Source organism: Oreochromis aureus, linkage group 6, assembly GCF_013358895.1.
Source record: "Oreochromis aureus strain Israel breed Guangdong linkage group 6, ZZ_aureus, whole genome shotgun sequence".
NCBI lineage: Eukaryota > Metazoa > Chordata > Actinopteri > Cichliformes > Cichlidae > Oreochromis > Oreochromis aureus.
Genome location: NC_052947.1, coordinates 26,114,595 through 26,136,931, shown reverse-complemented (window position 1 = coordinate 26,136,931; position 22,337 = coordinate 26,114,595). Strand labels below are relative to the sequence as shown.

General features: G+C 38.5%; 2 protein-coding genes and 1 long non-coding RNA gene across 4 annotated transcripts in view; 2 read left to right on the top strand and 1 right to left on the bottom strand.

Moving 5' to 3' along the window:
- Positions 1-4,540: 4,540 nt before the first annotated feature.
- On the bottom strand, positions 4,541-18,930 carry LOC120440599. The gene is made up of 3 exons (XR_005613377.1): positions 18,845-18,930; positions 6,669-6,722; positions 4,541-4,577 (listed from the first exon to the last, which is right to left on the bottom strand). It is a non-coding gene; the product is annotated as an uncharacterized LOC120440599 (long non-coding RNA).
- LOC116320509 (sodium channel subunit beta-3-like) lies at positions 5,811-9,665 on the top strand. The gene is made up of 5 exons (XM_031740128.2): positions 5,811-5,949; positions 6,171-6,503; positions 7,428-7,484; positions 7,830-7,933; positions 8,216-9,665. Exons 1-5 carry the CDS (start codon positions 5,898-5,900, stop codon positions 8,351-8,353), a joined length of 684 nt encoding a protein of 227 aa, XP_031595988.1. The 5' UTR covers positions 5,811-5,897; the 3' UTR covers positions 8,354-9,665.
- LOC116320608 (septin-9-like) overlaps positions 10,881-22,337 on the top strand; it is a 72,787-nt gene continuing 61,330 nt past the window's right edge. The window contains exon 1 of one of the 2 annotated variants that reach the window (XM_039613334.1): positions 10,881-11,113. In XM_039613334.1, the coding sequence (XP_039469268.1) occupies positions 11,086-11,113 (28 nt within the window). In that variant the 5' untranslated portion in view covers positions 10,881-11,085. The remainder of the gene's footprint in view (positions 11,114-22,337) is intronic. The other variant, XM_039613335.1, reaches the window with a different exon arrangement.

The window sequence follows — 22,337 nt, the reverse complement described above, 5'->3', positions numbered from 1 at the left end:
AAATACTGCCAGGGCCTCCAGTTTGTGAACGAAATGTAAAAACTTTATACAGTTATTTTTTATTATCAGTTTCAGCTGTGCTTTTTATGCTATTTCTAAATAAAAAAAAACTCTGATGATGAAAATTTGTTTGTACAAGGTCAGTATGAGATGGAAAAGAATACATCTTAAAGCTTTGTTCAGAAGGGAGTATCTTGGATCGTCTGGCTGAGTGGTGCGACACAAACAACCTGCTGCTTAACACCGAGAAGACTAAGGAGCTCATCGTGGACTACAGGAGGAATGCTGACCCACATCCACCCATCCACATTAAGGGGACGGCTGTGGAGCGTGTGAGCAGCTTCAAGTTCCTGGGAGTCCACATCTCCGAAGATCTCACCTGGACGACCAACTGCTCCAAGCTGGTCAAGAAGGCTCACCAGCGCCTCTTCTTCTTGAGGACTCTGAGGAAGAACCACCTGTCCTCAGACATCCTGGTGAACTTCTATCGCTGCACCATCGAGAGCATCCTGACCAACTGTATAACAGTCTGGTACGGGAACTGCTCTGCCTCGGACCAGAAGGCGTTGCAGAGGGTCGTGAAAACTGCCCAGCGCATCGCCGGAGCACCACTTCCTGCCATAAAGGACATCTACAGGAAGCGGTGTCTGAAAAGGGCTGGGAAAATCATCAGAGACCCCAGTCACCCATCACATAGACTCTTCACCCTCCTGCCCTCTGGGAGGCGCTACAGGAGCCTCCGGACTAAGACCACCAGGTACCGGAACAGCTTCTTCCCCACAGCTGTCAGACTCCTGAACTCTGCCTCCTGACATCTGACCCACGTTAAACTCATTGACTGAACATACACACACCCACAACCACTAGCACTTTACCACTACTGTATAGTTCTGTGTAGATAATCATTCTGTACATACGATAATTTTTAATCCCACAACTGTTTATAACTTACATAGTTCACATTCTGTATAACTGTATATCTCAGATTTCTGTATAGTTTTTGTTTTATATTTATATCCTGTTCATAGCCTGTACATAGCTTGTACTCACTACAGCCTGTACATACTTATAGATATAGAATATTCATAACATACTTCACACTGTGTACATTATAACATACCATAATAGACCCATTTCTGTAATATACTTACACATCTCTATTATTGCTAATTTATATTGTAATATATCTATATCACGACTAAAGCACTTTCTGGATGGATGCAAACTGCATTTCGTTGCCCTGTACCTGTGACATGTGCAATGACAATAAAGTTGAATTCTATTCTATTCTATTCTATTCTATTCTATTCTATTCTATTCTATCTTCTCTTCTGCTACAAATTTTCCAGCCTTCGCTCAGTGATTCCTGGGTGCCGATGAGCCCATCATGAAGAAGCAGTCCTGTAGTGTTTCTTCGTCTAAGTACACAAATGACTCATTTTATTGTCCACAGCTTCTGGTTGGGATAAACCCAGATGAACTTCTTGACCGTGACAGGGTCCTTGACTTACTCAGTGTACCCCAGGACATTTGTTGTGTCGTCTTTCAGGTCATGTTGTTCCAAATATAAAAACTTAGTCTCTCAAAGCAGTCCTAATGAAAGGCCAGTTTAGGCCATATTTTTATCTTTGAGGTGGTAAGAGCACTTTTCCTGAGGAACTGCATGCTGGAATTAAGTGTAGGAACACGGCTGTGGTAATCTTACATATTGTTATGTGTGTTATAAAGTACAACCGAATACAATGAACAGATTTTACTTTAAAACTATTGTTGGTCCTCTTTTCTTTTTAACATGTGACATATTTGAGTCTTCTCAGAGTTATTTACACTTTTGCACTGCCTTTTTTTACGTCTTTACATTTCATTTTATAAGCCAATCCAAATCAGTAAAGCTTGTTACAACAAATGTAATGATAGGTCACAAGGAGCACATATCACCAATCCATATCAAACCATACAGGAAACAATGCTTACCATCTCTCCTATCTATGTGTACATACAGTGTTTGAAAAACCGTGATAAAAGTCAGCATATGCTGTCATTGCTGCAGAGATGATGCTGCTGTTTTGGACCATGGAGATGATTTTTCCTTATTCCAGCTCAGGTATGTCCATTTAATTTTAAAAAATATTTTAATATGTTAATATTGTTTAGATTTGCCTGCATCGAGATCAACTGAGAGCAGATCATTTTCTTAGTTTCATTATCTGTCTGTATACAGATACTGTGGATATATCACTCTCTGAGTGCTTCCAAAATAAATAAAAATGTTGTCACTGTTAATGCAAATGTATATGTCTTATATTACACACACTCTTTTTTAACACTGGGCACTAAAATTGTCAAAGAGCCTGGTGAGAGCGTCACTTTGAAGTGTTCAACAGAATGAAGTGCCCTGAGCAATGATGGATATGCTGGGATGTATCTGTATCATAATTTTACTGAATAGAATGAAGTGTGCTTCAATAACAAAATTGTGGAGCGACCAAGACTCAAAGTCAGAATTTGGGTAAATGAAGCTTTCATGAATTACCACATCACCATCACTAATCTGACCGTGGATGATTCTGGTGTTTACACTTGTGTCTACAAAGAATCGCTTGACAGGAGCGTTGACTCCAACGTCTACAGAGTTTTTGTGAGAGGTGTGTGTTTTGTTCTTCTATTTGTTAAAAACTCCACAATCTTGTTGAGTAATTCACAATGCTTCAGAGTTGGCTAATTGCAGTGTACTGTATGCATGCATACAGTCCCATTTCCATCTTCAAGACATGATGCTTATCTTTTTCCTCAGCTAAGAAAGTGAAAAGTGCAGAAATGTCTAAGAATAGGAAGAGCATAGAAACTTCCTTTACGCTTACCTACACAGTGATGATATTACACCCGAATGTGGTCATTTGATCTACAAGAAAGTCAGCTTCTCATAACCCTAAACCTAAATCTCACAACACAGTCAGTAATTATCCCATTTGGAATGGGTTAGGGTCTATAAACCCCATTGCTGATTAAAAAGCATATAAAAAGTTACTGTATTAACACAAGTGTGGCACACCTACCCCTGTAGGTGTAGGACTTTTCATGTTAACATAATCTTTTACTGTTTTATTACTTTTTACAGTTTGTAAAATGATCTAAAAAGAGAATTTCACAGGTGGCATAGATAGAGATGGATGGTATACACCCTTCTAGCTATCTGTATGACACATACAACGAGAATAGAAACCTTTTTAGCGCTAGATGGGTTGTTCTTCAGTGCACATTGCATATTGTTACAACATTATAATAAAAGATGTAACCCAGGGTTATAGAGTAATTACAGGAAAACAACTAATTTGTTATAACCCATGTCTTCCTATATTTGCACAGGAAATGCATGTACAAACCAAGAAGAGCTCCAGACCACCGCAAAAAAGCGTTATCTACTACTGGTGTTAATCATCAGTACCGGTGTCCTCGACATGCTCTTAGTCATAACATTCATCATACTCATCGTCCAGAGGGTAAGCTCATGTCCTTCTGCTTAAAATTAATCTTGCCTAGGTTATGCCTAGGTTCCCATTACAGTTCTTTGTTATTAGACTCCACTTGTATCTTCAACCCTATGTTAAGTCTCCCTGCCCCTCATGTGTTTCATGTCTGCATGTCTTTTGTCGTCAAGTTCGTGTAGTCATGTCTGCTTTCCATTATGTTTCCTGTTTTATTTTGAAGAGGTCCTGTGTTCAATGTGTTTAACTTTATGTTTCCCCTGTGACGTTGTTATGTTCATGTGTGTAAGCTGCTTCCCCATGTGTACCCACTTCCCTCATTAGCCTCCTGTGTGTATTTAGTCTGTGTTTTCTCATTCAGTCTTTGTCAGGTCATCTGTTGTTTTCCATGCTATGCTTGTAGGTTTGCATGTTCCACATCTCAGGTATTCATGTCCAAGATTATCTGTGTTCATGTTAGGATCTTTCAAGTTGTGCTTTAGTTCACCCAATTTAGGTTTAGGTTTCAGTTTTGCCCTTGCCCTTTTGTTTGTAGTTTTTTGACAGCCCTCAATAAACAGCTCACTTTCTGTTACGTCAAGTTTTGTCTCTTTGCGTGTCTGCATTTGGGCCCACCTCGTCAATCTTACAGTCTGTCACAGCGAGACTGTGACAATTTTCTTTGTCCCCTGATTGCCAAAACTTGATACAACATTTAAAAAACAACAACAAACAAACAAAAAACATTCTAATATTAGGTGTTACGGTCATTACTGATGATTTCATAGATCTCAGACCACAACAAACCTGAAGACTCAGATTTTGGGCTTATTAGAGTTTAATTAAATTTTATTTTATTTTATTTTATTTATAAAGCACCAAATCACAACAACAGTGGGCTCAAGGTGCTTTATATTGTAAGGTAGATCCGATAATACATACAGAGAAAAACCCAATAATCAAATGACCCCCTATGAGCAAGCACTTTGGCGACAGTGGGAAGGAAAAACTCCCTTTTAACAAGAAGAAACCTCCAGCAGAACCAGGCTCAGGGAGGGGCGGGGCCATCTGCTGTGACCGGTTGGGGTGAAGGAAGACAGGATGAAAGACATGCTGTGGAAGAGAGACAGAGATTAATAACAAGTGTGATTCAGCAGAGAGGTCTATTAACACATAGTGAGTGAGAAAGGTGACTGAAAAGGAAAAACTCAATGCATCATGGGAATTCCCCAGCAGTCTACACCTATTGCAGCATAACTAAGGGGAGGATTCAGGGTCACCTGGTCCAGCCCTAACTATATGTTTTGGCAAAAAGGAAAGTTTTAAGCCTAATCTTAAAAGTAGAGATAGTGTCTGTCTCCCAAATCCAAACTGGAAGCTGGTTCCACAGAAGAGGGGCCTGAAAACTGAAAATGCATGGATTTTTTGCTCGATCATGTAAAACTAGATCTTCAGTTTTTTCTCCACTTTGCCCACAAGAGGGCAGAGTTGTCATGGCAGCAAATATACAACTTAATAAGCACTCATATAAATGAGTGTAGAAACAGAGATAGTGATAGATAAATATGAACATAAATAGATAAATATAGAGATATAGGTATAAATATACATATAAGTATAACAGGACAACTAAATGTGTGTGTTTATATTTCCTTTTTTGGTTTATGCCTGTTAAAAATAAAAGAGAAATGTTCGATTTTAAAATGTCTCTGTTTAGATTTGGTTTAACTCCATCTCAGATCAGCTCTGTGAGAAGGATGTTGCTGTTTTTCACTAATGTATCAATGAATGTACTTAATATACAAAATATTTGAGCACTAGTATTAACCACGTGTTTCCTGCTTTTATAAATCTTTAATCCAGGAATAAAATCCCAGGGATTCATGTGACTAAAATGACCATTTAATCTGGAAAGCAATATTTATGAGTTAGTGTTCGAGTTAGACAAGGAGGATGAATTCAGTACTTAGTATCAATCCTGGAACTAAACGTAAATGTATCTTCTGGCTCCATTATGGCAGAATTCATGGTTTATACATGAAAATAATTCCTATATGAATGAATAAAACTATATGAATAGTTTTATTACTCTTTGGGATTCGTAGTAATAGCATGAATTAAAACTATTGTTGATTAACTGAGTTCCCCTCTTTTGCTTTTTAATGCTTGGCACATTTATGTGTCTTATTTTTTTTATTGAGTTCTTTATACATTTGTAAACCATTGTTCTATTCGTACACATTTTCAGAGTGTTACACAAAGCTACACGCTGTCTAAATGAGTGAATGTAATGAATGATTTCATCTCACAGGATGCACACATCATTGATCTACATCAAAAACCATACAGGAAACACTGCTTGTTGTCTGAACTGGTGTGTAAGTACGCGCAGTGTGTGAGAAACAGAGACTTTATGCTGTTAGTGCTGCAGAGATGATACGACTTTGTTGGGCCATATTATTAATTTGTTATTATTGCTATTCAGGTATGTCCATTTACTTTTCTTGTAATATTTTCTTGTGTTGGTATAGTTCAAGACTGTTTGGAACAATATTTGCAAAATCAGCAGACAAAGATATTTTTATCCATACTGACTTATTAATGTTGATGTTTATATATTATATTATATTATATTATATTATATTATATTATATTATATATTTTTACACCCACTAATCAGATATTTTGTCTTTTTTTTAATAACAGAGGGCACTATAATCATCACAGAGCCTGGTGAGAGCATTACTTTGAAGTGTTCCTCAGAAGAATGCCCCCAAAACAATGGCCGATATCCTGGGATGTATCTGTATCATAGGTTTACTGAACAGAATGAGGTGTATTTCTATAGCAACCATGTTAACAGCAAAATTACTGTGCGATCGAGATTCAAAGGCAGGATTGAGTCAAACGGAGCTCCCATGAACCACAGCATCACCATGACCAATCTGACTGTGAATGATTCTGGTGTCTACACTTGTGTCTACAAAGAATCAGTAGACAAAAGTGTTGAGTGCAAAGTCTACACGGTTTTTGTAAGAGGTGAATGTTTTCTTCTATTTAACTCCACAATCTTGTCCAGTAACTAAAAGAGTGAATAGGTGCTAATCACAGCGTACTGCAAATGTACAGTACACAGTTACATATTCAAGAGTTGATTTTTACATTAAGAAATAGCAACAGTATAGAAAGTTGGTTTATATTTACCTACACAGTGGTGACATTACACATGGATGTGGTTATTCGGGCTCCAGACGAACCCTAAGTGATCAAAATACAAAGACAGAGTTAAGACAGAAGGAGATCCATTGAGCCACGACACGACGCTCCTGACCGTGGATGTTTCTCATTCCTACACTAGCGTCTACAAAAAATCAGTCGAAAAGAGTGTCAAGTGCAAAGTCTACATAGTTTATGTAAGAGGTGTGGTTTTTCCTCTTCTTCTTAAAAACTCTCTATTTTTATCCTGTAACTCGCATCTCTGTAGAGCTGGCCAAATGCACCACATTGCATAGATTTGCATATTCAACAGACAATGTTTTGTCATCTTGAATTTTGTGAACATGAGAAATTGCAGAAATATCCAAGAAAAAGCAATATCATAAAAACTTACTGTAACCTATGCAGTGGCGACATTACACTTGAATGTGAGCTCAACTTCTTAACTCCAATGGGCCAAAATATATAAATAAAAGGCTCTTACTTTTATTATTGTCTTTCATATTGTTTTAATACTTCTTCCAGTCTCTAAAATGATGTGAAAAAGAAAATATCACTAGTCTACCAGTATTTTTATAATTTATAATGTTCTTCTCTTTCTGGGTTTTTTATGGTTTCTGAGAATTATTTAACAAGCAGAAAATTTGTTGATGGAAAAGTACAAAAGATTGTCGTGTACAAATTTTTAGGACAGCTGCAAGATTTGAGACATTTGGTGTAACTTACATTTTCCTGCATTTTGCACAGCGGTACAGGTAGTGGAGAACTGTTCCTGTGAAACTACCCCTATGATACATCCCACGAGTGAGTTCAGTACACCGTTATTGCTTTTAAACAGCCAAATTTCTATGATTTTTTGCAGTTGGCTGCAAAATATACAGGAGTTGTGGTTCTAATTTGACATAAAATAGTCCACCCTTACTTTTATTTTATTGGTTGTCTATATGATACATACAGTTTAGTTTTAGATGACCTCTCTTCAGGGTTTCAGAGAATTCTGTATTGCATTGCAAAGAGTAAAAACAGTACATTTAAAGACGTGTGACAAAAAAACTAAAACTAAAAAATTACAGCAAATTTCTTGTGTAGCTGCACTAAAATACCACAGCTTGTATAAGCAAATAACCAATTTTCCTATATTTTTTACAGCATATCCTGGACAAGATGACCAGCACATCTTGGTGTTCATCATCAGCATCTGTGTCCTCGGCATGCTGTTAATCGTAGTCTTCATCCTATTGATCATTCAGAGGGTGAGTTCAGTTCTGTCTGCTTAAAGATTTTAAAGTAAGGTCATGCTCTGCAAGCTATCATGTGCGGCAGTGGTTATTTTGTATATCTGAAGATACAGTAAGTTTTCACATTTATCAGAATCACCGCAAATGCATAGAACTGCTGTAATCATTGTAAATCTTCTTGCCCTGACTTCATGATAACATCTAAAACTGCTGACTGCTCTGTTTGCATCTTGAAGTGCAGCTGCAGAAGTTTGCACACACACACATAACTATTCTGTGGTGTTTTACTACCAACAGGTGAAACAAAAGCGTAGCAGCAAAATAAGACCAAGACGTTCAATGCAAGAATCCAGTGACGTGTACGAAGTCATGACCAAGAGTGACCTCTCCCCTGTCTCAGAGCACTCTTCTGAAAGTCCCTATGAGTTTGATTAGCAATGCAGTCAAATGTTATTGGCTCACTGAAGTCTCATGAAGTCATTTCAATCACAGGTCAAAATGTCAAACATTTGTTTTTTTTACACTTTTTAAACACTGGTTAATTGAAACCACTTGAATTATTTCAAATCATTCTTAGTATTGATCAGCATTATTTTCACTGTTACATTTCATTGTATAGTATTGGTCTATATTTGAATAATGAAGCACAAGTACTGCATATAGATAAAGGAGTTGTCTGTAACTTATATAGTGTGGTAACTTAAAGCTTTTTTGTACTTACAGGGTAGACACAATCTTTTTTCTTTTTCTTTTTTTTTTGCTTATTTAATAGAAAATAGACTATTGTACTCAAAAATATACACTGATTAGTGTGTAAATACATCTTCCGTCAAATTAATGGATTCTCATGATTAATTAGAATTAATCCATTAAAAAAAGATAGGAATGGGTATAGGTTTGCAGCTGAGATGGACATTGTTGCTCTGCTTTTATATATGTGGCCAAAGACCAACCGAATACGTGGTACACCAAAACCAGAGGAGAAAGGGTCTCGTAGACATTTGCATGCCATGGAGGTAAGTTTTTAGTCATGTCTGCACCTTTGGATTTAACATATACCTATGTTTCACCAAGAAAAGGCTAAGGAAAGACATAGCCAAAGTTAGCTTCACTGACTCCTCCAGAGAAAATAGATATAGATGTTTCTTCCCTGGCATATTGACAGCTGAGGTAAAACGTGGACTGACAGCCTACCCAGAGTGCAAAAGTTTTTGAGGAGACTCAAGAGTAAAAACATAAAATATTGCAAAATATTTAATTGACACATATTTTTTTTATTTATTCTGAGTATTGATATTATTCAGAGTTAAAATATAGTTTGTGCTATTTGTTTTATTGATTTATTTTTTTACAGACATTAGAAAAAACATCCCAGCTGACTGTGACCATTTTGGGGTACAGTCTATATTTACTCCCATCTAGCTTTGAAACTTTTACACGCAGTGACTTTAAACCCTATAGAAAATACTAAGCTACAGTATCTTTTACCTACAGTGCTACAGCATCATGGTTATCAAACTATTTGTAACTGATTATGAGGCAAATACTTCTGAAGGCTAATGTGTAATAAAGCATCATTCTGATTATTTCATCTGTACAATGTAACAAAGGAATGTAAATTCTATCTAATCTATTTCTTTCACATCTTTTCTAAAAGTGTTATTTAATTCAAATATTTCATATCTCACTCTTTTATCTCCATTTGTTGTCTTTGTTGCCACTAAAAAATTAAATTCATGATGCTCTTTCCAGTGTCCTTGAGCCTTCCTGTCCAACTTCAACGTGCATTCTTCTAACATGGGAGTTTCCTCAGTTGACATAGTTCACCTCAGTCTGTCAGGCTATGAAAACTGGTCCATGTGCTCATGCTGTCTTTCATTTCCAACATCTGATATATACTTTTCTAGTTCTAGTTTTGATTAGCTGACAGCCTAAATACTTTTTACAGCATGCAACACTCACACACGCTCTCTCTCACACATACGCATATTTCTGAGCTCCACACCGATTTATAGTTTTGTGTTTACCTAGCCTAGCTTTGAATAAAGTACATTTGCTTTAAGTAAATCTCTTGCCAGATTCTTACAAGTTTCATGGTAGAACATTATACTGCAGGATTTTGTATTAATAAAATGCTTTTATTACTTAAAATTGTATTCAGAATTAGTCCGCATTGCTTTTACTTGTAATAGACGCTTAATTATTTTTAGGCTTATTGGGTTTGACTATGTGGTTAAACCGAAACTCCCCCCTCACCGTTTCAAATGAAAAATGAAACCTATTACTGAAAAAAACTCTTCTGTTCGTTTGAATACAGCATCAAAAGCGTTGACCTAATTTCCAAATGTGGTCCTAACACCAGCTGTGACACAGCCAACCACAAGAGAGCAGCATTTTACAGCACTGCTACATACTTCTCATATCCATGGCTGATTTTAGTGTATATCGTGTCTTTCTGAGAGATCGTTTAAACATGACTACATTTAGACTGGTTTAACTCTACATAAAAAGGAGAAAATGTGAGTTTTGTTATGTCAGAAAGATATGTGTTCATTTTCTTCTTTCTAATGGGAAGTATGTGGGAAATATTGCCTAAGCATCACATAAGCCTGTAACGGACACAGCCTACTAGCTTCCTTGGTGCTAAAACTTCCACCCTGACAACAACCACTGAAGCCGCTTGCTTATTTGTTTTTCGTCAAAGAAAAATAGCTTCTGGATGAACTCCTTTATATCTCTGATGCGTTTGTCACATATATTTTATATCAGTGTGACTAGGTAAACAAATTTCCCTTGGGGTAAGCAGCCCAACACTGGATAGATCCTGTTATCTTCTCTTTGGATACGTGCGTAAAAGCGCGTCAGTGGACCTCTCCACCCGCCCCCCTCGTGCGCTCACATTTCTTTTAACATGGTCTTGCGGTCTCGAGAATCTCAACATCCCACTAAAGTGCACATCATTGAGCTCAGCGGCATATCTGCATCAGCGCTGCTTGCAGTCACACAGTGACTCAGAGCTTTCTGCAGAAGAACAAGTGCGGGGAAACTGAGGCAACAAAGTCAACTCCAATTTCTTTGGTCGACGTGGTGAGAAGGACGACCGACAGTTGCAGCTTCTCTGCTTTTATTGACGAATACCTGAAGTGCACCAGCAGGAAACGCAGAGCATGAAGAAAGCCCAAAATTCAGGTACAGGTGAGTCACGAAAAAGCATCCTTTGGAATATCACGTGCACTAAACTCTTCAAAAAGTAATTACAAGGGTGATTTTTGTGTGTAATTAATGGCACAGACTGGAAAAAAAGATTTATTATATACTTTTAAAGTTTTGGGTATTGTAATACTGCAGTCAAGTACTTAAACGTACATTTCTGATATATCTTAGATAATTGTAGCTTTTCTGACTTTTTCTTTTCCGATAAAAGGAAAGGTCTTACATCTTAAATTCTACAGATCCAGGTTATCTTTTTTATAGTTCTTCAACTTCTGTAACTCTGACTTGGGATTTACCACATCTGTTGTTCTGGGCCAATCTGTTTTGTGGCTGAGGTAGCAACACTCAGGGGAGCACCTCAGGGTCTCCTGGCCTTTACAGTCTGATGTGCATCATCTGTCCTTTCCAGTCTGACCTTCTGAATAGATGCAATGGACCCTTCAGGCTGAGCTGCCTTCCTGGACTCGTTGCTGTCTGTGCGTCTGTGCGTCTGCGTTAACAATCATTTCTGACGTTTGCTTGCACATGATGTCAGATTACATGGTTTTGTGTAGCCTATATGTGGGACCCTGCCTTGTAAGTGCATGGCACAACATAGTCTGTGCGTGTTATACAACATGTCTCTGGCCTTGCTCAAGCCCCATCTGTGTGTTCACTCTCCTTTAACATTGGGAACTCAGGATGGGCTCTGGGGGGGAAAATAACATGCTCTAGATTAAACAGACAAAAATATGTGGCACAAGCTGATGCTGTTGGGGCTTGTGTTGAGAACAGGAGACAAGGTCCACACTGTAAGTGCTTGGACACTTAATGCATCAGGCTCTGAAAATAAGCAAATTGAAATAAAACAATAGCCAAAACTTTATTTGTGTTTGACGTGTTTACATGGAAAAGGACAGAAATGCTTTGAGGAGTCTTCCAACTTCATAGGGCTCAAAAATAAATGGACACCTAACAGCTTTAAATATTTTTAAATTAGTGCTTGACTGTTTAGGGAATAAAGTTGTGGGAAAAGTGCATATGGATCTATTCATGGCTACACCTGCACTGACACAGTATTACTATGCAATCACATTCAGTGATTACTATGACTGTGTTATATTTAATAGCTTGTGGTTCCACTAGCTTAGTATATGGTGAGACTACTGAGGAGGCGGGCAGAAATAAACAGTGTCCAGTGTTTTTTCAAACACTTACCAGAGAAAACAGTCCAGGAGGATTATCACTGCTGAGTGAATAACACAAACATTTTATCTCAAAGGTCTCCATACACTTTGATCATTAGAGTGTCTAGTCTGTTCTCCCTCCAGAAGAAAGACAACCCATAAGACCTGGCAGCCACACTCACCCCTTTCCAGCTCAAAGCTTGTAACTCCAGCATTTTTTGCAGCATCATGACCTTAAGGTGTCAAATTTTCTCCCATGCTAGAGCATTTCATGGCTGAACTGAGTGAGAACCCAATTAGTAGTATTAAAAATACATTTCCCCTAATAAATATGCTTTAACAGGAAGTTTTTTGGTCTTTCTCCTTTTGCATATCTTTTTTGCAAAGTTTTAGTTGAAGTGTAACATTACCGGGACTGCAGATTGTGAGTTGTGCGGATGTATTCTGGAGTGTAGCTATAATCTGGTGCATTAGTTCAAACAGCCTAAGATAACAGACCATTGATGTGTAAAATCTTTCATTTTTCATAATTATTTTAAACATACCTTCAAAGCTAAGGTTAAAAAAGTCCCACTGAATACGCCTGAAAAATGGCAATGCTTTCAGAAAGAGCGACCTTTTAGGAAGTGTCAGAAGGTTCTTTAATTTTCCCAGTCCCTGATGCTGAATTTTATACTCTAAGTGGGACTGTTGTGTTGTCCCTGGTGAGGTCACATATAAGATTATGTTAGCTTGTTCTGATTTATTAAAGTCCGGTGAGACTAAAAGTCTGTTGGGCTTGTTGAACTGGATGTGCACATGTTGTTCTGTAGTTTCATGTAATGTAAACCTCAATGAACAGTGAGATCCAGCGGAGTCAAAGAAGCACTGTTGTTTCTTTTTATCCACCTTTTTTCTCTTGCTCTTCCTACGCATGAGAGATCCCAGTCAGCTGTGCTATATATTGTCATGCTTTTTGAAAACAGCCTAAGCTTGAGTGGACTTTTTTTTTTAATGGCGGATTTTTGCTGAGGGCTGGTTGTGTGTATTTGCTCGACTTTAATAGAAGATTTCACAGAAAAATGCAATGAAGCAGGAGATGTTGACTTGTGGACGAAATACAGGACACTGAAAAATGTGCAGCTGATAATTAATTTCACATTGCACACATGTTTTTATAGGAATTTTGTTTTGTCTCTCAAAATCTCTACTGCAGTGCTTTGAAGTTGATATATCAAAGGACACTGCAAAGGGCACAGCTTTATTTTGAGTACACAGTCCTACCTTTTCTAATATTATAAGGAAATGGGAAATTATTAATGAGTCAACTTCTCTGCAGTGCACCAGCCCGATGATGGCCAGGATTTAGCCTGCTGGATTACATGTAGTGGGAGGCATGGCCCACTCACTACAGTATACAGTAGAGTGAGCTGATTCTTGTTAGTACATGCTATACTTCTCATGTGACTATTTGTGTACCAGCAGTCAGACTTTTAGCAAATGTTTATTAAATGTAACTGTCATGTTAGAATGTTATTTTCCTTAAAAATTTTGTACATAATACAATTTAAAACAGAAGTACTGTCGTTGATCAGAATACCTTACTGTAAATATAATTAGCCTCTATTAAGTCAGTACAGACAAACAGTTATTAATCTAAAGTTTTGTTTTTTATTTGTCAGCAACCTAAAACTATTGATAAAAAATGGGGAACTTCCATCTATCCATGAGAACAGGTTGGATTTTGGGACATTATGACTGGATTTAAAGATTAATGAGCTTTAACAGCACAGTTAATATAAAAATAATCACGCGAAAGCATTTTAAACAGACATTATTAACACATTTACATTTAAATACATATTAACTGCACAGCCTAATCGTTTCTGGCAATGAAGGACCCTGGAATGTACTTCTTACCTTTTTTGCTCACTAGTGATTTTTTGGTGTTAAATATATTATCTCTCCCTGCTGGTAACCCAACGCCTGCATGTGTGTCCATTTCACACTATGGAGAAGCAAAGTGTGAAGTCACGGTGGACCGGCGTGTCTATTACATGGTTTCATGTCAGGTTGGAGAGGGAGCGTGTTTCCAAACAATCACAGTGGGATTCATAGTGACACAATTTTCAATGACTGTCATCTAAACATGTGACTTGCACATGGTAACAATAAATTTTCAACATCACGGTCTTTACCCACTGTTAGTGTGATTGTACCACTAGCTAGCTGCTCGCTCCCTTTGGCTTATAGATGTTGCTCAGAAGAGAAAATAGTTCCTATGTTAACAGGTTTGCTCTAAGGTTTGCGAATTTTTTTAAGTAACTGGGTAAAAAAAATAATAACAATAATGAATTGGATGGATGGACAGATGATTTTTGAAGGAATGCTTTTGCACCTTTCAGATATTTTTTATTTTTTGACAAATGTCATCTGGTTTCATATTATCAAAGGAAATGCAGACACTTAATCTCTCCAAAAACTGGACAACTCACACCAAAAAACACTAGTTGGACATTTGATCATAGGGTGATGTGGCCCTACTGATCTAACAGGGCGCTGTAAAAATCAGCAAAGATGAATTTTGTGACGGTTGGCTGTAGTACTATTGTGTCTAACTGGTTTCTTTAAAAATCCATCACACTTTAAATTCCACATCATGCAGCCTCCCACTAAACCACACCAGTAGGTCCCCTAGAGAAAGAGCATATGAGGGAAGTCAATGCAGCTCTTTATTTCTTCCTAACAATGGCTCTTTAGTGACAGCTAAGCTAGATTCCCTTCAGTCTGAGTCACATATTGGCCTGGACTGCATTCACTACTTCTCCCTGTGATAATAAGGCCGCCTTTGGAGACTTTGGTATTCATCGCTATGCGTCTGTTTAATTCACTACCTTAGAGTCAGGCTGCCAAGTTTTCCAGCTCATATAATCCTTATCACTTTAAAACCCTTGCTTGAGCGTTTGACTGCTTTTATCAGTCTTCTTTCATGACTGCCATGTACAAAAGCTCATTTTTATCCCATAGTGGCGCTCTGAGATAGAAGTTACTCAGCCAAGGTTTTACTCACTGAAAGGTCTGGACTTTTTCCCTCAGATATTAGCCTAAAACGTTCCCACCTACTGCAGGAAGTGTCATTAGATTTTGCTCTGTCTCTTAAGGTTTTACATCTCACTTCGTCTCTCTTAATATCTGTAAGTCACATCTGAATAAAGTTAGCTGTCGGCTCTGGAAACCTGAGCCATTCCTCAACAATGCATAGCCTACATGTTAAAAACAGATCTCACTCTTTGTTGCTGATGAATAACCTGATATACCCTTGCATATACCCTTGCGCTTAAGTGCATGGACACAGACGCACACATGCAAGTATGACATCATTTGCCACTGTGTCAGAGTTTGGCTATAAATAGAGAAGGCGGACGATGACGTTTCAGCTTAACAAAGCCCCCCGTGAGTAACATAAGGATGAAAACAGGCCATGTCACTGCTGCTTATCATGATGAGCAGCCAGCCAGTCGTGAAAAATGTTGCTGCATGTTCATTAAAGAAACACCTGATGTTACAAGCAGATGTCATTAGTTAAAGCATGGGATGATCATAATGAGGGCATCCACTGTCCCTTTACATGGTTATTACTTAGTGTATTACAGGGACAATTTTTTTTACAGTGAGAAAATGTTTCCTCTGAGGTATCAGACAAAATTCCAGTGATATAAGGTATCCATGTCAAAATATTAGCCTTACCCCTTTCACAAAGTAAAAAGACAGAAAGGATGATGAGTTGTGGAGGATGATCAATGACCACTAACAATCATCCATTTTTGGCCAGTATCTTTATCTACATCAAACTGAGATGCAGTTTCCATGAACATAAAGTTGAAATCATGTCATCTTATTTATTGAGCTGCAGAATACCAGAATGCAGTTGCAGTTATCAATTATAACTGTGGATATATATTTAAAAACAGACTCCAAATCTTTTTATTCACCCAGGCTTACACAATAGGTCCCATTCTTTTGTTTTATTTTTTTGTGTTCACTGCTTTATGGCGTGGTAACCTACACATGTTTTTATGTTTTTAATCTTCTTGAGTTTATATGATGAAATGTGCTACATAAATACACTTTTGAGGCTTTTCTGTGTGATGTTTGTATTTTCTTCCCTTCTCTGCATGGCTTCTATTGAGTTACTTCAGCTTCCATCCATTGTCTAAATACATCCATTGAATTAAACTAATTGGTGTGGCGGATTAATGGTATGCCATAGGTGTGAATGACTGTGTGTCTAATGTTGTATTGCCCTGCAACACACTGACAACCTGTCCAGAGTGTACCCCACTTTTTTCCCTATGACAGCTACATTAGGCTCCAGCTAGCCTGTGACCCTCAATTGGATAAGCTGAGGAAAATGGATGGACAATAAATTCTACCTTTATTATGTGAAAATGATAACATAATAATTTGCTCAAGATCTTGTATCACTTCTTGCTACTGTAGCTGTCATTACTACTATTATAGGTATTATTTGTGACTGTTGTGATTATATACTTAAATAAAATGAAATTCCAGCACAGATTGTTAAATGTGTTTAAAAACAGCAACTCCGTTGCGTCTTTCTCCCACTGCAGACCACTTGTGAATTTTTTTGGCCCACTCATATCTGGGTCACAGTAATTTAATAATAACTGAAGTCACTCTTATCCCAAAGTCACACTGTAACAGTATCTGCCTCTAAAATCCAGCATGACTTGGGGTCTGTTAAAAATCTCACTAATCTTTTTTTCCGAATCTCTTTAGAAAAGTCAGAAAAATGTTAATGAATTCTCTTTAACCTCGGCTCTGTGCAACACACAGCTTATGTAATTGAAACTCTGTCTTCTTGCATTTATTTGGGACGTACTTCTTTGCCAATCTCCACATGAACACCGCAGAGCTCATGTGTCAGGCACTCGCTCTGTGTGCATCTGTGTGCATGTGCCTATGTGTATCTTTGCCTGTGTGTGATGAGTATGTGTGTGTGCTGTCTGGGTCCGAGTTGTGGATTTAGACATCAGGAGCTTGGCATGCTGATTACAGAGGTCTGAAGCCACAGGGAACCACAGGAACTCTCCTCTCTTTCTCCCTCCTTTTTCTTTCCAGCATTATCCCTCCATCAGTTCAGGCTAATTTGTAGAGATGGAGGTGAAAGCAGGAGGCCTGGGGCTTATGCGGCAGGATTCTGTGCCTTATGATAATCAGCCAAATCGCATAGCTTTGCTCCTCTCATCCGTGCTGTCTAAGCTTACCTTAGTCATTTACCTAATGCGCAGTTAACCACTGTGGACTGTAAGTTTATAATGCACAATGAAGTATATTACACACTGTAGCAAATGTAGCATTGCTGACAGACTGTTATTGTTAGAGTCTAACAAATCTCATATGGATTTGGGAAGTCAGTATTTCAGGCTGTTTTTATTCTGGCTTCTGTGATAATCAGAACTCAAAAATGAGCTTTTTACAAAAAGAAGTCCTGCTAGGTTAATAACGATGCACAGCGGCTTCGGCTACTGTCTGCAGCATCTACTTAGTGTCCAAATATTTATCAGTTGCTGCAACAGACGCCTTATTTCCTGCAAGGGATCAAGAACTTTTAGGATATCCCATTTTATGCAGACTGCTGCCAGCCCACTATCACATCTAATGATTACCTTATGGTGAATAGGAAATAGCCAGCAGTGTTACCACAACCATGCTGGGATGGACAGACATGCAGACTGCACTACTAGCACTTTTACAGCCTCCAACAGTCCAAATGACCTGAGAATGGGATTTAAATTGTCAGAGAACTGGGAGAGAGGAGCCTGTGTGAGTTATAGCTTAAAGGAATGGGCTTTCCTGTGAACTGGATTTAGCTGGATGGACTGTGTGAGCGTGTTTCGCTGTGTGTAAGTGTGTGTCATGGATTGGTTCACTTCATGACTTTTTCTGGTTCTCACAGAGGATTGCTTGAGTGCATCTCAACAGGGATGTGCCAGCTGCTGAGTCAACATCAGTAATTACTTTGGCTAGGCTTTTTGTACTTTGTTATGACTGCTAATATTATGAGCTGTGAAACATCTTCTCGGGCGGAGCCTTAACTGTCTTGCGCTATTGGATGGCTTGTTTTGAAATTATGTACAGACCTCGGAGATACTCAAGGGATGAATCCCACTAAATCTTGGAACCCCCTTGAACTTGTGTTTAGCGTCACCACAAGTTCTGTTCAGGTTCATAAACACGCTAACATGCTTCAGTAAGCTGGTGATCATGGTAGACATTATACCTGCAGCACTGCTATATTTAATCACAGCCTCACCGTGCCGCTGGTGTGACTGCAAGCTGCTCTTACTTCCAGGCGGTGAGTGGTTTATGCCACGCCTGTTCCACTTTGTTGCCTTCAGTGGCCTCTAATGCATCTACAAACACTTTTGCAGGACAATCTGTTGCCTTTTCCTTTGTATAATCTCACCAATACAGAGGGTAGCAGTTTAAATAACAGGAAATACTTAGCAATACGACATGATTAATAGCGAGTTTGCTGACTTACGGCATCGTCATTAGATCGGGAACTGCTCCGTTTCTCTTCTGTTTGTTCTTGTGTTGTTTCTATAGTTTCCCTTGCTGTTCATTCTGTGATTGTGTCGGTCGCACAATGAGCAGTGGGAGCTTGTTGAAAAAGCGGAACCATCTTAAACTCCCAATTTAACACACAGAGCTGTGCACACTCACAAGAGTGGAGGCCATGTAGCTAGCCATAGTGGTTCTCATATCAGTAACACATCTGAGATTTATTTGTTTTTATCACCGTAGGTCAAATTTGTTGTGTTAAATTTCTTTACATCCAAGTCAATTATGACCTGTTTATTCTTCTTGCATTTTTTTAATATGATGAAAACAGCCAGGAGCATGCATAAAAACAATAACAGATTTAACGACTCCATCATGATTGGATTATAACCACAAAATAAACTCAAATTTAGTTCTTTACCTACAGGAGCTCTAAACATTGTGACTTGCATGTTTTAAAAAGGCGGTTTACGGTTTCTCGTGGCTGATTTCTTGACAAGGAATACAGACTGAGAAATGGAGACCGTAGGTGTTTGTATTGCAGATTCAGTCGTGGTTTGAGACCTCTAGTTGCCGCTCTATTTTTTCTCATGTTTTCAGTCTTTCGCACTAACATTTTGTAAATCCTTCTTTTGAACAACCCCAAATGTCGAAGTGGCTACATGGAAATCTCAAAGGGGGTTTCCCCACAGAGATTTATAAGGTTCATATAAATGAAAAGTTTACAATACTTAGACAGTCGTTTATTCTTTTTATTGAATCCAGCCTGACTTGATTCACTTAAGCCAACAGGTCAGCAGTTCAAAATCTGCATGATGATGAATGGGAAGCAGGCTGGGTTGTTCAGCTTCCATACATACCTGACATGTATTATTTCAAACATATCTGATGCATTGAATAGAAAAAAAAACTTCACCCAGTAGATTGTCTGCAGGGCCGTGCAGCTGGGCTGGGAGTCTACAATCTGGAAACCTGGGATAAGATCTTCTCCCGTTCTTTCTTTTTTCTAATTCCCAGATTGCTGAGCTCTCGCTGTCTAAAAGTGTCTGAATAGCTCCTGGGCTTTTTGTGATTTAGTGACTGTTATTTTCAGTTCAGTACTGTAGCGTCTGAGTTCTTTTCTGTTTACAAAAATGCATTTCCTCGTGGTTTGTTTGAGCACATGGGCCCAGTTCTAAATTTGGCTTGTGTAGATGAGTGATGTGAAGTGTTGTGTCTTCCCTGTACATGCCCCAGGTTGTGTGTGTAGGCTGGAGCAGCAGAAGCAGCAGGGGACGTAAATGAGGAGGACAGCGCCTTTCTCTCTCTCTCTCTCTCTCTCTCTCTGTGTCTCACTGTGTGTGTATGGTGGAGATGAAGCAGGGGGAAGATGAGCGCTACATAGCTCTGTGGTGAGGTCATCAGACTGTGGCTAACAGCACCACATCACTTTTTGTTATTATTGTTTTTTTTAGCTCTCCACCATCTCCTGAGTGCAGATGGGATTCTTGAATACTGAATGTTTGGAGAAAAGCGAGCTGTGCATGTGTGTATGTGTGTGCAGTTAGGCATGTCACTGTCTGTGTTATTACATATGAATATATGTGTTTGCACTGCAGCATGAATGTGCAGTATAAATTGCAATGTATTTCTGTATGTCTGCCTGTGTTTTGACAGGTGCTTGTCTGTTTACTTGAAGCCAGATTTATTCTTACGTGTAAATGAGGTGTAACAGCAGAGGTCCATACTTATAAACTTTGCTCTGGCTAAAGTGCACCTTCTCTTAAATGTAACAGAACATCATGGTCACAACAGCTACACATGAAGATCACAAACATGATGACTGGTTATTGTGGGCTGAGTTTGTTTTCTCCTACATGACTCTAAAGACACCGAACAAGTTCAAGACAGACTCAGTTATTCTTTGTCTGAAGCCGATCTCGCCTGGAAGGCTCGTCTGTGTGAACATCATCACTCTCACGAGTAAATTAAAAATGTAAATAGGATAATTTGGCCTTTTAATAATCATCACATGTAAAGTAAATATGTGACATGTAAAGGTAATAATTCACTTTAGTTTGTAGCACAAGTGTTAGCAGGAACATTCATAATGGCTTTCTTGTTCTGTCCCTGTAAACCATGCTTTTGTTACACTGCACAATGCCAGGACCCTGAAACTCAAGCAGCCAAATTAAATCCAACCATCATTCATTTCATTTTAAACTGTTCTCCCCCATCTCCCAGTAAAAATATCTTCCCATGAAAGCACAATGTTGGTAGATTTTCTTTTTGCAACTCTTGCATGGCAGTGGCTGTATAACTAGCTGAAAATAAACACTCAACTATAAATCAGTTTTAATTTGCCAAGTTTAGTTTTGTCTGTAGAGTGTGCAGTCCGAGTGTAGATCCATCTAAAAGGTGTTTTTCACTCCTGAAGACACAAGAAGCTTTCAGCTCTCACCTTTTCTCCTCTCTCTTTCCCCTCAATTTGCCTCTTTCACCGCTTCCCCTGCTCGCTCCTCCTCTTCTCATTTCATCTTTTATCTTCTACTCACTGTTTCTTTCTCCCTCATTGTGCATCGCTGCCCTGCAGGCATCCCTTTAGTGTTGGCTTACATGCTGGCGAGCTTTTTTCCCCGGCTGTTATATAACTAAATTTAGCATGTTTGAGTCACGTTTTGCCCATAGCTCGGGCTATGCAGTGACGGCTTACATTAATGTGCACCCCAAGGCTCTCCATCCACTCTTAGTCAATGTGTGATAACGTTGCGTTCATCTGGGCAGGGTGTGTGGGGGTTGAGCTTGTTGCACATGAGTGAACGAGCGCACGTGCCCTTCTGTGTCTCATGACCATCGGCCTCATTGGGTGAAATTATAGGCCGAGTATAGTGTTTGTGTATTTAAGTCAATGAAATCACTTAAATTCATAACAGAGGCACATACGGATAATAGAGGCTGATTGTGTGTGTGTGTGTGTGATAGGAGGGTATCTCTCCAGCAGGTTTCAATGATGGAGAAGTGTTGAAAGGTATGAATGAGGGAGGCCTCTGTCTGTCTCTGTCTGTTCCCCAAAACTGTCTGATTTATGTCTTTTACAAGCTCAAAGAAACAAATTTCCCATAAACTACTCACAAATTTTGTTTTGCAGCACCCAAAATAAAGTCTTTTAGTCTGTCACATACATCTAAAATGTTTGGTTTTTGCTATACAAAAGAGATTCTTTCTAGGACCAAGGCCAGTTTACTATGTATAGCTAAACAGAAGGCATATGTAAGAGAAACGAGGCCATAAATGTCATGTTTATTCACTGGGAACATGAATTCTCTCAAAACTAACACAGTTAAACCCATTTTTATGAGCTGTTTGAAGCTAATAATCTCCCTCTTTTAACTTGTAATTTACATTCAAGCAGGAAAAGCACATTTAAATAAATAAAGCTGAAAGGTCAGTGTCACTTTAAATAAAGATCCAAAGCACTGCTGCGAGTCATCTTC

What these genes read in the sequence shown, in the direction of transcription:
- LOC116320509 (XM_031740128.2), top strand. Translation starts at nt 5,898, where the DNA reads ATGATACGACTTTGTTGGGCCATATTATTAATTTGTTATTATTGCTAT. An exon ending in CCCTATGATACATCCCACGA is followed by an intron (nt 7,485 to 7,829) that starts GTGAGTTCAGTA and finishes TATTTTTTACAG; the next exon opens with CATATCCTGGACAAGATGAC. An exon ending in TCCTATTGATCATTCAGAGG is followed by an intron (nt 7,934 to 8,215) that starts GTGAGTTCAGTT and finishes TACTACCAACAG; the next exon opens with GTGAAACAAAAGCGTAGCAG.